Source organism: Protopterus annectens, chromosome 7.part0, assembly GCF_019279795.1.
Source record: "Protopterus annectens isolate FY-2018-M chromosome 7.part0, PAN1.0, whole genome shotgun sequence".
Classification (NCBI taxonomy): Eukaryota; Metazoa; Chordata; order Ceratodontiformes; family Protopteridae; genus Protopterus; species Protopterus annectens.
In genome coordinates, this window is record NC_056739.1 from 449,348,273 (window position 1) to 449,364,247 (window position 15,975).

The 15,975-nt window shown below is 40.5% G+C and overlaps 1 protein-coding gene across 1 annotated transcript in view; it reads right to left on the reverse strand.

Moving 5' to 3' along the window:
* ACAP1 (ArfGAP with coiled-coil, ankyrin repeat and PH domains 1) overlaps positions 1-15,975 on the reverse strand; it is a 1,330,515-nt gene that overhangs the window by 210,298 nt on the left and 1,104,242 nt on the right. Inside the window, exon 19 of the mRNA XM_044077032.1 lies at positions 8,850-9,040. Within this exon, the coding sequence (XP_043932967.1) occupies positions 8,850-9,040 (191 nt within the window). The remainder of the gene's footprint in view (positions 1-8,849; positions 9,041-15,975) is intronic.

Consider the following 15,975-nt stretch of genomic DNA (forward strand, 5'->3'; position numbering starts at 1 on the left):
CTGGGAGCTGGATTAGAGATCTGAAGGGGTTGGATATGTCAGTCCTGTTGGAGTACAGAATACCCACTTCACACTCTCAAAGGCAGATCACCCCAGAGAAAGAAGACCTTGGCACTGAGAAGGGAGGCTTCAAGGCTGCTGCCTGCTTCCACCCTGAAAACAATCTCCCCAAGGAGGAAGTCAGAGCCGAGCTGTCCAGTGCCAAGCCTCCAAGGCACAGAGATGGCTCTGACATCTTCAGGCTCAATCCCATCACCTTAGATCTGACAAGGCAGCTTCAGCTCCAAGAGTCCTCCAGATCTGAAGATGGAGGAGCTTGGGTGCTCAGAGTTAGCTTCAGATCTGAGGACAAGGATATGTTCAGATCCAAGCCTGATGGACCCAGGAGACTGAGATCCAGGGACTCCGAAGCAACCAAAGGAACCAGAGAAAGAGTCTGAGGTGGTGGAGTGGTTGATGGATGGGCCTCCTGATCCAAAATAGTAGGAGCCAGTAACACACAAATCTGCATCTGCACCAAGAGAAACTTCCTTATCATCCACATCTTCTTTAGTCAAACTCCTGGTTGAGCAAGATAAGGTCAGGGAAGGTGATTGTTTATGTTGCCTTTCCATGAAGAGGGAAGGCAGCCTGGAAGGTACAGTATCAAGTGATGGAGAATATTGGGTCCTTGGCAAGATGATAGGCTCCAGAGCAGTTGGATCCGACAGTTTCATGGTCAGATTCGAGGATGTAGGATCCGTTAACCTCTTTCTTCAGATCAGAGGAGAAGAGGTTTGACATCCTTGAATCTGATTTAGACTTCTTCCTGGAAGGCTTGGAAGATGGAGCTGAGGAAGTGGATAGAATGGGAGACTTCAACTTCATATTTTGGTTTGGGGGATTGAGCCCAAGTTATAGCTTCACTGAATAAGAAGGTGTAGGCCTTTAAAAGTCAGCTTATTCTTTCTGTCCACAAGAGCTCTGTGCTTAAAACTGAAACAGATAGAGCAATCCTTCTGCAGGTGTTGTAGACCTAGCCAATAAATGCAGTGAGTATAGGAAGAGAACTAGGCAACTTGTGCCCACACTTTGAGCATTTTTTAAAACCAGAATAACTCTTCTCAGCCATATGATAAACACAAAAAACCCACTACGTAATGATAAAAGACTTTTTAAAGATGAAAGCTAGAAGGAAAAAAAAATTCTACTGACAATGGTAGCTAAGAAACACACAAGTGTGTAAATATAGCAAAAGCAGGAAAAGGCTACCAACAATGGTAGGTAATTCACATAAACATAGGAGGGTAAGGGATACTCAGAAACAGGAAATATAAAGTTTTGAAGAAAAATTTCCACTTATCTGCCTAAATAACATTTGAAGAATCGAGAGCTACAGCTGATCATGTCTTACGTGAAAAGTGGCAAATGAGATCTTAGGCATGTTAGGGGTTAGTGCATTATGAGTAAGGGAGAAGCTCGAGAGCTTTTTGGTTACCACAAGCTTTAGTAATGCCCGAGTTGGATCCAAGGTTCGAATCCGAACCCAACAGTTGAGGATAGAATGAAAACTGACAACATCAGATCTATTGACATCTTGTGTAAATCCAATGCTGTAATAAGACTGAATCAGGGCTTGGGAAACACATTTTATGCATGGCCTAGATGGTGCAAGACAAAAATCTGTATATAGAAAGGGTGAGTGTTTTTTTATATGTCCAGATGGATTGTTTATTTGTGAGAGTTAAGGAAACAACCAGTGAGAATGACTGGCTGCTGCAGGGGAGAGGGACATAATGTGATATTCTTTCACTAGACAGGAAAGAGATGCTGAGATGTAAAGATAAACACTTTCTTCTCTGCTTGCTTTAGATGGTACAGAATGATCCTTAAGTGAACTCCTATGTAAAATATACTCATTTATATACACACACACACACACACACACACACACACACACACACACACACACACACACACACACACACACATATATGTATATGCAAGTTTACTATCATTATGTCGATTCACAGGCAGCTGAGTAGGAATATGGTGGATGCACCTCTGTGAAAGTCAGAATGCCAAATTCTGGCATACCTGACAACAATACCAATCATGGAAACTCCCTAGCATTCTGGTCCCAGGAACAAGCGTTACCACAGATCCAGAAGGAGGGCAAGGTAGGCCAGTTAGGAATGTTGGTGTTCAACATTCCGTCATTCAGGATATAGGACATTGCACAGGTGGATTCAACCACCTGTGAGATAACATAATGATAGTAAACCATATATGTATAAGTATATGTAACCAGGAGGTGAAATCCAGGTCTGTTGTGGGTTTGCTCCATCAACTGGTAGGAAAATTAGAAAATTACTTGAATTTGAGAGAGGTGCTGGATAAGTCGAGTGATTGTTTTTGAATATTTACCTACTGTGCACCTGCTTGTCTGCTCATGCATTTTGTCTGAGATATATACTACAATCAATGAATGGGGCAGCAGTAAAAGCACTGAAAAAAAAAACTGACCTTAAAAGATCATAACAACTAATAAAGAAAAATAAATAATGTTTTTGCCAAGGGCTCTCTGCACTGCTCATATCCTCTGCTACTGATACAAACTCCAGGATCACAAAACAGCAGGGAAAAGGCAAATTCCCACTTCTTGCTATACCAAGACTGCATACAAACAGAAGCCAGCATTAACAGAAGGCAGTCTCTTAAGCCAGCAAAAGAATGTTTGCTGCTGTGAACATTTAAGCAAATCCACTGCAACCACATGCGCGCGCACACACACACACACACACATTATATATATTACACATATATATATATATATATATATATATATATATATATATATATATATATATATATATATATATATTTGTCTTCAAGTCCATTCATTGACATGTAAAAAAGCTGGTACAGCTGACTGAAACTCATCTCATTGAAATGTACTGACTGTACATGTACTGAATGTACAGTGGGGATCAGGAAATGCGCCCTTTTCCAAGAGTAGTGCAATTCTGGAGTTGGTATACAGAATTAGTGGAGGGTGCGGGGGGGGGCAAGAACATTGTTTTGTTAGGGTTTTGCAATCCTTTATGGATCAGTGATGATGGCCTTCCATTTCACTGTTGCAGATTTGCTTACAATAGGGATCCTCTGCCAAGAATGGCCCGGTGTTCAGCCAGTCTACCAAAGCCTTTAGGTTGCTTAAGGTATGCCGTATGTCTGTATGTCACACATATGTTCCCCTTGTACAACACAGGGCATAAAGGTGATGCACAGACATACCATCCTCTGAACGTCTGTGCTGCCAGTCCAAATGCCATCTTTTGATCGTTGGTCTTTACACCTGCTTCATTTGCTGGTTCACCAAGCCTTTTTAAATAAGTGACCTGTTGAGGTTTTTGCTCTTATCTTTTTTCCTTTTGTTTTGTTTCTTGTGGGGTGCATGTCATCCAGAAAGGGTAAATGTCAGTGCTGGCAACAGATTCCCCATAAAGATGGTCATGAACGGTGTTTAGTTTGTCTTTGTGTTTCCCACGACCATATGTCCTGTTCAATTTGTCAGACTTTTGTCCAGAAGACTCTGTGTAGTCAGCTTTCCTCTTTGGCCCTATACTTAGAGAACATCTTAAACTTTTACCAAAAGACACTATGGAAGGAAATTTCTGCTAAGAAGGCGGCCAAGAAATCTGGGTATGATTCTTCTGCTGTACCACCTCTGTTGGACTTCTCTCCTGAGGTTAGTGAAAGCCCGGAGGATCACATGGCATGAATCCGACCTCATGCACATCCCTGGAGACCTTGTGGACATCTGCTTTGGATGTTTAGGAGGAACCATGGCTGATTATTACTGAAGGGCCTAGGGGTGTTCCTCAGATTTTGGTTAGGGAGGAAGTACCGACTACCATTGTAGAATGCCATCTGGGGTCTAAGCCTTCTAAATTTTATAAGGCAGACATCCTGTTGGAAAAGAAACAAAAAATAAACCATGTTTCTCCTGCCCCTAAGGACCCTCAAAGTAAATGGCAGAATTTCACTTAGGGATTGTTTAATGCCCTTATGGCTTTAAAGCCTCCCCAAGGAGTTTCTATTTATGCTCCAACTTGGTCCTCTACTCCCATCAAAAGGCCTAGTGAACAGGATTCTACTGAGGAGGAGAGGGATTTAAATGAGGAATCCCTTGTTTATTCTTCCCAGATTCTATCTCCCTTACACTATAGTTCTGAGAGAGTAGAGTCCACTAGTCCTGACACTCCTTTTGAGGAGATTTTCTTTAAGGACACAATTTCCAGAATGATGGAATGTTTTAATTGAGACTGTGCCCATGTTTCTGAGGTTCAGAAAATATATTACAAGCTTCTACAAATGGACTCTACTAGACCTTCTGCTGTTCCTCCTGTTTTGGCTGCCTTGTTGGATGCCTTTTCTACTGCGTCTCAGGATCCAGATTCCTAGCCCCCATGCCCCCCCCCAAAAAAAAACTGATATCTGATGGCAAATTTCTCTATAAATGTCCTTCTACTGACAATATACATACACATATATATATATATATATATATGGGGTGGGAGGTTGGCATAATTGTTAAGGTGTTTGCCTTATAGCCACAAGGTGCAGGGTTTGATTCTCACATGGGGTAATTGGCTAGGCTTAAAATGGTCCACAAGGGCAGTTAGCCTAGTACTAGAACTATGAACTAAGAACTATGAACTATATATATATATATATATATATATATATATATATATATATATATACACACACACACTTTGGGTCTTCTGAGGTAATTTCTGACCTTCCTAATTCTGAAGGAAAGACTCTGTTCTCTCTCCTTATTTGGGACTTCTTCTCAGGTGGCATGCCATTCTATTAAGTGCAGTTATGAGGCAGCAGATGCTTCTTCTAGAGCTCTTGATTTTGGTCCTGTAATGCAGAGATATTCCTGGCATTGGCTTCAACCTTTGCCTGATGATATTAAGGCCAAGTTGATGGATGCCCCTCCATATAACAAACACTTATTTGGTGCAGCTTTTGCTCATCTGGTTAAGTCTCTTCAAGATAAAGGCAAGGCTTTACAGGAAATGAAACATGTTTTTGTCTCATCTGTGCCAACATTTCATAGGAATTAACCTAAAAAGCTGGCATTTGTTCATAGGCAGTCTTGTCCTCTTCCCAAGGGTAAAAAGGTTGAGAAAAGGGCTCCTCCTGCTAAAGCTACCCAGACTCCTGTGACACAGAAGTCTTTTACTGACAAACCAGGTGCTGTCTGACCATCCTGTTCTTCTCAGCCACTTTCCTCCTTCTCTTTGTCTTTCCCTGTCCCTTCCAGTTTGGTTAAAGATTACTCAGGATTCCTGGCTTCTGTCCATTATCTGCCTAGGGTATTACATGGTCTGGAAATCTCTTTCCCCTTTCATGGGCATTCCTCATCCTCTCAGGAACAGTTGCCATTTTTTTCCAGGGATGCTTCTGGATCTTTTATCTCAGGGAACTAGTCAGGCAGTTTCAGTTTTTCAAAGGGTTAAGGGATTTTATTTCAGAATGTTCTAGGTCTCCAGAAAATAAGGCACTTGGGTGACCATTCTGGATTTCTGTCATCTAAATGCCTTCCCAAAGGTCCCTTCCTTTTGGATGTTGCCCCTTCAGACTTTGTTCCCTCTGCTGCTTTCTCAGCTTTTCTAGTGTCTCTGGATCTCAAGGATGCCTATCTTCACATCCCTATTCATCCCCTTTTCAGGAAGTTTTTACATTTCTCTGTTGCTTCCTGGCATTTTCATTTCTCTGCTTTGCCCTTTGGCCTTTCTACTGCCCAAGGGTATTGACCAGATGCCTTGCTCCTGTGATTGCTTTTTCTGAGATGGTCTCCTTTTTCAAGCATCCTCTCCAGAGACTTTAATGCAGCATCTTTACTTTGCCATTTCTTTCTCGTAAAGTCTGAGGTTCACTATAAATTTCCAAAAGTCCTTTCCGACTCCTTCACAGGATCATGTATTTCTGGGGTGCAGGATCCAGACTGTTCCAATGCTGGCATCACTGCCTCCTCCCAAGGCCTTAACTCTCATTTCTTTCTTTCAATGCTTTCTTCTGCTAGCCTTAATCACAGCCAGGGAGTTTCTGAGAGCTCTAGGTTTTATGGCCTCCACCATTACTATGCTCCATTTTGCCAAATTCCACATGAGAGAACTTAAGTGGCTTCTAAAGTCAATGTAACTTCAGCATTCTCATCCTCTGGACTTCTTAGTTCCTCATCCTCCATGCCTCAAGCTGGAATTTCAATAGTGGATTTAGCAGTTGGCTCTCAATCCAGGGCTCCGATTTCAACCCTTTCTTCCCTTTCAGGAGTTGTTCACAGATGTTTCAGATGTAGGATGGGGAGCAACCTTTGGTTTTCTAAATGTGCAGGGTTCTTGGTTTCCTCAACAAAGGAAAGACCACATCAATGTCAAAGAGATGAGAGCTATTCTGCTGGCTCTTCAAGTATTTCACCTTCTATTCACCCCAGGGCCTCTCAAGGAGTTTACAGACAATACCACAGTGCTATGGTATGTCAAGCAAGGGCAGATGAAGTCTTATCTCCTGTGCTGGTTGGCACTTCTAGTGTGGGAACTAGCTATTCGGTATCGTGTGACACTTCAGGTAGTTTACATTCCCTCAGGTCACAACATTGTGACAAATTCTCTGAGTAGGTCCATAACACAATTCCAAGAGCGGATACTTCACAGGGATGTGTTTCTGGACATTGTCCATCAGTAGGATATTCCTCAAGTGGATCATTTTGCCTCCCCTCTGAACAGACAACTTCCTCTATTTTGGGCCAGGGTCCCAGGTCCTCTGGTCTGGAAGGTGGATGCCCTTGGTTTCTTGGAAGGGGAAGTTTCTTTATGCCTTCTTTCCCCTTCCTTTCATTCCAAATGTCCTGTCTAAAATACAACAGGATACTCCCAACATCTTGCTGGTGACTCCCTTTTGGCCCAGCTAGCATTGGTTCTCTCTTCTTCTGCATTTAGCCAAGTGTGATCATCACAACTTACCTCACAGGGTGGACCTACTCACATAAGGCAAGGGATCTCTCATCCATCCCCACCTGTCCACTTTCCAAATGACACTGCGGGTAATAGGATTTCAATTCCATACAGACACCTTTTTTTCTGAGGACATCTTTAGGGTCCTACAGAAGGCCAGGAAGCCCAAAACTAGGAAATCTGACTTATCCAAATGGAAGAGTTTTCTGTTTAGTGTCTTTCTTGGAACCCTGGATCTACTTTGTGTGGATTTTCCTGTGGTTCTGTCTTATCTGTGTGAACTGCCCAATGCTGGATTGGCTTACTCTTCTGTTAAGACCCACTTATCAGCTATTTCTGCTTGTCTGCCTTTATTACCTCCTTTAGCTTCTAGATTTGAGGCTAAACAGTTTCTTAGAGGTCTCCCTGAAAGCCTGTCCCTCCTCCCTGAGATTTTTTTGTTTTGGAAAAACTGACCCAGGCTCTTTTTGAGCCTGTAGTTTCAGCTTCCTTACAACATTGCGCTTGGAAAACTGTACTTTTGTTAGCCCTTACTTCTTGCAAACAGGTGTCTAAGCCTCAAACCCTTATGACTTGCCCTTTTTTTAGTTTTCCATAAGGACAGGGTGTCCCTTCATAATAATACTTCTTTTATGCCCAAAGTGATGAATGAGTTGCTTCTTAATCAGTCTATTAATGAGCCCACTTGTGCCGTTCTCACAATCTGCTAGACAGAAGGTGCTGCACACTTTGGATGTGCATAGACAACTCAGATTTTATTTGGATAAGACTAAGACTTTTCATAAACTTGATCAGCTCTTTGTTTCCTTTTGTCCTAGATCCTTCAGATTGTCTCTTTACAAGCAAACTATTTCTTCTTGGATTTCTAAAGCCATTTCTTTTTGTTATTCTTTTCATGGCAAGAACCTTTCTTCTTCTGTTAAGGCTCATTCTATTACGGTTGTGGCTTCTTCTGGTGCTTTTATCAAGGGTTTGGATACTAACCCTATTCTTGAGGCAGCTACCTGGACTTCTGTATATATGTTTACCAAGCACTAAAAGTTGAATGTGATATCAAGAGCTAGAGGTGGCTTTGCTAGGGCCATTCTTCATGGGTTCCTAGAGAGTTCTGCTGGTCCTTCCTCCTCTGTTTCTTCTTCCTGAGCTTTTGTACTCACCTTCTTGTAAGGAATACTGCAACAATGAAATGGAAGGCCATAGTACAGTCGTGTAAGAACTTACCATAACAACAGACGTCCTTCTCTTCGCTCCTGTAGTATTCACTCCCTCCCTCCTCCCCCTGGTTCTTTTTTCTTCTGGATGAACTTGTTACCGCTCAACTCCTTGGACTGACATTCCTACTAGGGCTCACATTTCTGAGGATGGAACATCCGGAAAACACCTTTATGCCTCACACTGTTCTTGGGGAGCATACATGTGACATACAGTGTAACTTAAGCAACCTACATATATATATATATATATATATATATATATATATATATATATATATATATATATATATATATGGTATAATGGCTGGATGTTGGGAAGCCCTTGGCACGGGACCCCTATTGTAAGGAATACTGCAACAATGAAGAGAAAGACACTCTACCATTATGGTAAGTTCTTACACAACTGTATTTTCCTCTTTTTCCAATAATGCCATTGATTATGTGTGGTCATCAATCAAGTAGTTCAATAAATGGTGTAGTGACACAAAAACATATACATATACACACGTGTCTGTTCATGCATATACATGTGTGTGTGTGTGTGTGTGTGTGTGTGTGCATAAAGATACATTCCATATGGTATTATATAGTTATACTGATGAAATAAGAAAAGTCAACTCACAGATGATACAGCTTGAATAAGGGGTGTTCGGTTTTCTTCTGCTGCATTCACCCAGTTGACATCAGCCCCATGTGCCAGTGCATCTGCCATGATGGGTAGACTCTGATGCACTGCTGCTCTGTAAAGCAGGGCCCCTGGGTGGAGATGCTTCATGTCTTCTCTGTCATCCTCCACATCATTCTCATGCATGTCTGTGTCAAGAAGCAAAGAGATCAAACACCATTTTAAATCATAATATGTATAGGAGCCTGCAGTGTAACCAAACTGGAAAACCAAACAAAAAACAAGGACAGTATGCCTTAATGTGCTGGACCAGGAAGAAATCCCACACTTTAATGACCACAGCCTTGAGTGTTGCTCTTTATAATGCACTGCATTAACTGATAAATTCATACTAAAATCAAGACTGAGGTGTCCTGGACAACCCCTCTTACTCCAAAGTACAGCAGTCTTGGAGTTAGTTCATATATTAAATTTTAAAAAGCCTTTTTTCAATAACACTTAGTTAAAGCAGAGGTTCAAAATTCACACAGCTGTCCTAGATTTACAAATGAGATTTCTGGTTACAAAAATCTAACCTCATTCCACCTTACAAAATGTGTCTACTGATGTCTTTGTGACACAAAGGGAAAAAGACGTGATCCAGATGACCCCAGTGATAGAGGAACCATTAGTGAAGAAGAGGCAAAGCTGGCTCAGTCAGTGCCCTGGGCTGATTCCATAAGCCAGCATTCCACCCCATATAGCTCTTCAACTGAAGAGCCAAAAAATAGTTCACTGTAATAACTCAATGGCTACATTTACATCCATGCTCGGCCCAGCTAGCTCATCCAAGGAAGAGAAAAAAAACTTCACAGTAGTAGCCCAATCACTACATTGCAGACATTGGGTCATTATAGTTACATTTACATCCATATCCCCCACTCACCCACCTGGTAGCTCTTCAACTGAAAACCAGAAAAGCAAAAACAAACAAAATAAACAGGATGATGGATAGCCGAATGCACCCTCCCAACACTTTGCACCCAGGGCTACTTCCCCTCTCACCTCACCTATCTATTCATCTGAAAGGAAGATAAGAGTGAGTACCCAACATTGGCTCACCCATCCTGAATAGACAGAGGTAGCCTAGCCCATCACACTGCTAGTACCTACTGGAAAGAAAGCCAGGAACACAGCATGCAGGGAAGTCTGTGAAACTCATTATATGTGACAACCATAGGCAAGCTATTAAGGAATGACCCAAAGCTTTATCACAGGAGGTTACTAGGCTAATGACCCTAAGGCCCTTACAAGCCTAGCCAAGTTAACCCTTGTTCCCAAGAGAGTCTTTTATGAGTAGACACTGAATCAGCACCTATTACTCCTATCTTAGAGGGATACAGGTGGAACCCCCAGTTGAATTTACTGTTTCCCATCCAATCGTCCAATTTATGCTTAAATAGTAAATAATCATAATAGTATATGCTAAAATAGTATACTTTATATGAATACTGCTATACTGAATGCTACTCAATGTTAATATCTTTTTACTTTTAATGTTGTTCTTTTTATTTACTTTGTTGTTAATTATTGCATATGTTTATTTTTTGAGCTTTTATCCTTGGGTCTCCACTGAAAAAGGGCATCCACCCAGTCGGGCTTACTTACTTATTTGACAGTTGTTGGCCAGGTAAGCAAATAAATAAATAAATAATTAAATAGAAAGCTAGAAGTGAAGATGAGCCAAGAAAAGTAAATGCCCACACAGCACAGGACCCGGGTTGAAAAAATTAAAAAAAAAGTGTCCCAATTAGACAAACACCACTTTATGCACCGTAAAAAACAAAAACGTCGAGCGCTTTCTCTCAGTCAATACCAAGCTTCTTCAGAACAAATATCAAATAACAACCATAACAGTCTTTAAATACAAAATCCTAATCACGTGGCTCTTCCCCTGATCAAAATTTAAAGTACTATCCTTTAAAAATAATACATTGTCAAATACTCCTAACTGAGAATAATAATACATAAATACATAAAACTGTTCAATAAAAATAAGGCAATGTGTGACATAATGAAATAATGTCCATTAATATAAAAAATATAAAAATATAAAATATAGAATGTAATCAACCAACCAGTTGAACCACCACTCATAAAAAGGTTGTCTTAGAAAATAATTACAATACACAACGTTTTGGTATGTGTATACAATCAAAAGGTATGTATATTTCCACCCAAACCATAAGTACTGTCCATTTCTATTAAACCAAATCTTACAACCTAGGTAGTATTAGGTGATCAACAGCTGTGTGCACGTGTGCGCAAAAGTGTTATCAAACCAAGGAGTGTGCACAATATGTGAAGTTTTATAAACGGGCAGCTCTTAATTTTAGAACACTACTAATGTTGATGTTGTCGTTCAACCCTGGAGCCCTCGCTGCATCCAGCCTCAATTGCCAGAGCAGTTCCCAGTACTCCAACCTGGCTTCCCAGTAACCCCCCCCCCAAAGTCTGGAATCAACTGTTCCAAAATTGTGAATTTTATTTCCATTTGTTTGCAAACCTGGGAGTGTTTAAAAAAAGCGTTTGTGTCCTTGACCTTAGCGACATCATATATGTGCTCATACACTCTTTCTGAACTGTCTTTCGGTCTTGCTAACATAGAAACTGCCACAAGTTACACATAAACCTAAATACACCACCCCTTTCGTGGCACAATTAAAATAGTTAGTAGGTTTAAACTTAAATCTTCTGGAAGGGATAAAAAACGTACCTTAATTCATCATAAACCTACATTGCTGACAGGCCCCACATTTATATGTGCCAAGTTTAGATGTACTTAATCTCATTTTGGTTAACAAATTCCTCTCCAGGAGTTCTTTCAAATTTATATCTCTTTTCCTCACAAACTGTGGGACTGTTAGAATGTAGTTTTTGATGTCATCCTGTAGAGTTAAAATTGGCCAATGTTTCAATATAATCTCCTCCACTTTGTGAGAAGTAGAGGAAAAAGTATGTATAAAATTATTTTTAAATCCAAGTGTCCCTAATGATGCTTCCTTGTTGGTGGTCATCTGACCAGTCCCTAACGAGAGGAAATATTTTGAATCCCTGTTTTCTATCACTTCCCTTTTCATGCTATCAATCAAATTCATAGGGTACCCCTTTTCTTCAGATAATGTCTTGATAATTTCAACTTCTTCCAAAAAGCATTCAAGAGTACTAATCATCCTCGAAGCACTAATAAATTGGCCCTTTACAATATCCTTTTTCTGATAAAAAGGGTGCCCACTGTTAAAATGTAAATAGGAATTTGAGAACGTATTTTTCCTAAACAGTTTGGATCGAAAACATAGTTTTTCGTAATCTTTGTATATAGTGGCATCCAAGTAATTAAGTTTATGTTCATCAATGTTGTATGTGAACCTCAAAAATTCAGTGCTGTTGTTAATGTGCACTAAGAATTCCTCTAGTTTGTCTCTTGTACCCTTCCATAGAAGACAAATGTCATCCAGGTACCTCGTATAGTACCCTATAAATTCAGACCATTGGGTTTGTAGCACGAATCTCTGCTCCCAATAATATAAAACACAGTTGGCGTAAAGTGGAGCACAAGGGGCACCCATTGCCACTCCCTTCTTTTGTTGGTAGAATTCGCCGTTGAAGTGTATAAAGTTATCAAGAATCGTTTCCATAAATTCCAACATTAAATTAATAATATTCCTGTCAAGACTAGATTTCGTCACCAGTACTTCACTAAACCATTCTAAACCAGTCGAATGTGGGATACTAGGAAAGAGTTCTATAATATCAATGGTGACCATTAAGATATCAACATTAAATGTACTTTGGTTTATACCTTTCAAAAAGTCCCAAGAGTCTTTATTAATGTCATTAAATAGGTCAAAGGGAGACTCTGCTTAACATAGATTGGAAGTCTCTTCCAGATATGAGGTAACCTCAGCGAGTTAAATCTGTCCCTCCAGCAAGTCCTATTGATGTCACATACCAGTTTAAGGTTCCTTGAGCTTATGACTTGTGTACTCTTTAACTTGCGAATGTATAGCATTTCCATTAAGGCAGGATGGGAGACTGCCTTATATGCAAGGCACAGGTCACCTCTGAGCAGTCTGTATGACACTGAGTAAAAAGACAGTGATTTCAGTCTGTCCACATATGACATGAGCTGGAGACCCTGAATTTTCTTTGAAAGAAACCTTTCTGGTCTCTCAAATTGCTGCAATTGCTTGGAGAAGTACATACCAAAGGAAGCATTATACTCTATTATTGGCCTGATGAGGAAAGAGTACAGGGGAATTATAACATCCTTTTTTCTGGAAACAATTCCCTTACTAATGAAGTGTTCAATATAGAATGCCATTCTAACTACTGTGGAAACATGGTGATCAAAGGTATGGTTGCTATCAGCCTGTGTGCCCGAGTCTCTCACCAGTGATTGAGTGCTTAAGGCATTGCTATTTATGTAGTTGTTTGCAGGAACATCACCCTTGCTGAAGGGGATGATAAACTCAATGCAAAAAACTGCATTAAGTCCACGACTTTAGCACCAGTCATTAGTCTGTGTAAATCCTTTGAGTGAATGACTGCCCCTAGTTTGCAGTCATTGGCAAACCTCATCATCCACAGATCCTTTGTTTTTACCTATACTTTGGAGAAGTAAATTTCAAACAGTAGGGGCCCCAGAACAGACCCCTGTGGAGCACCACAGGTTACTGGTCTGCTGGAGGAGGTAGAGTCCTATTTTGACTGTATGAGTTCTATTGGTGAGCCAGTTTGCAACCCACCTGTCAATATATTCGCGGACACCCAATAATGCCCGAGTGGGGGATGTCGTCAAAGGCCTCGGCTATGTTCAGGTAGGCTGTATGCACAGTTTACCCTCATCAAGGGCTTTGGGAACTGTCTTGAAGAAGTCCACAAAGTTTAATAGGCATGATCTCCCTTTGACAAAGCCAAACTGGGTAGAGTTGAGTGTTTGTAGATTACCTATATCTTTGTTGATAAGGTCCATGACGATATGCTCCATGACCTTGCAAATAATGCTGGTTAGGCTTATGGGTCTATAGTTCCCGGAGTCCATGGATGCACCCCCTTTATGTAAGGGGATGACTGTAGCCATTCTCCATTCAGCAGGGATGAAACCCATACTAAGGCTGTGGCTGAACAAGATACTAGTGGTGTTGCTAATTCCTGTTTTAATTCATTAAGAATGCAGCCTGGGATGTTGTCTGATCTCACTAAGGCTGTATTTTTACCCTTGGAGAGGGTGTTTAAGACTTGCTCCTTGGAGATACTAGGTAGGGGACAAGTGGTAGTGATGCTCTTTGGTATATGTGGCGGGAACAGGGGAGTGAAGGTTGCACTGAACCTGTCAGCCAGCAGATTGGCCATATTCAGTGATTCTGTATATGTAATACCATTAACTACAAGTTCTGAGCAAATCTGGGATTTTCATTTGAAGTTTTGGATGTAGGCAAAGAATGCCTTATGGTTTTCCTTAGCTAGCGATGCTAATTTGGATTTATAAGTAGCTTTAGAGGATTTTACAAGATGTCCTATTTGCCTATTTAATTCGAGTAGGGAGTGCTTCTATGTTTGAGACCATAACTTCCTACTCTTAGACAGCAATTTCTTCCTCTTATTATATAGCCTGTTAATGGCTGATGTCCATCAGGTTGGGTTTTTTCTTCCTTGAGGATCTTGCTTTGGTCCTATCAGGTATGGCAGAGTTAATACAATTAGAACAACATACAAAAGGAAAACAATTTTCTTGGGTGGCGAAAGCCAGGGTACCTTTTTGATTAGGCTTGTATAGGCCCTAGGGCCGATAGCCTAGTACCTACCTATGAACCTATGTACTGATAAAGCCACAAAAACAGTCACCGTCCCACACAGGTTCCTGAGTTCTAAATAAATCCAAAAGCAAACAATGATAAAAACACAGAAGAACTTGGGTATGACCAAGGTTTCCAGCTTCAGTTGAAGTTTTAACGTTAAAACATAAGCGCTTTCACAGGAGGACGTGCTTCATCAGATGCTGACTCAGAAGGTGGGTTAACCAATACTCCATACATATATTGCTCAACAATGGAATATATAATCTTGGTCTAAAATAAAACTAACAGGAAGGCACATGTATGCATAGATAGCATTGCTGTCACACAGTGCTAGGTATCTCAGTTCAATTCCCAGCTGTTGTGCCTTCACTATTGAGTCTACTTCTCCTCCTGGTGCTTGTTTCCTCCAGTATCCTCAAAATTGCTCATAGGTATGTATATGTCTGTGTGTTCTCACATAAGATAGTATTCTTTCTTGAATTATTTCTGCCCCTTCCACTCACTGAGAGGTTTGAGTTGAGCCATATACTTTGTGATATTAAACCTGGACTGACACATACAGTAGATATAAAAAGTTTACAAAGCCCTGTTAAAATGCCAGGTTTAATGAGGCCACAATAAATCATTTCAAAACTTTTCCCACCTTTAAAGTGACCTGTAACCTGCACAATTCAATTGAAAAACAAACAAATCAGTTAGGAGAAAAAATATAAAAAAAAATACAAACCATACAATACGCTGGTTGCATAAGTGTGCACACCCCTTAAACTAATACTTTGTTGTGTGTGCACACCCTTAAACTAATACTTTGTTCAAGCACCTTTTGATTTAATTACAACATTCAGTCTTCTTCGGTACACACCTGCCATCAATTAAAGAGACTCTGATTAACCCCAAATAAAGTTCAGCTGTCCTAGTAGGATTTTTCTGACATTTGCTCAGTTGCCTGTTACAGCAAAAGACATGGTTCACAGAGAGCTTACAAAGGATTAAAGGAATCTCATTGTTGAAAGGAATCAATCAGGAGAAGGAAACAAAAAATGTTTCCACAGCATTGGATATACCATGGAACACAATGAAGACAGTCATCAAAAAGTGGAGAAAATATGGGACAACAGTGATGTTGCAAAGAACTGGACATTCCTCCAAAATTGATGAAAAAACAAGACAAAAACTGGTCAGGGAGACTGCCAAGAGACCTACAGCAACACCGAAGGTGCTGCATGAATTTCTGGTAAGTACTGGTTGTGTACTACATGTGACAACAATCTCCCTTATTCTCC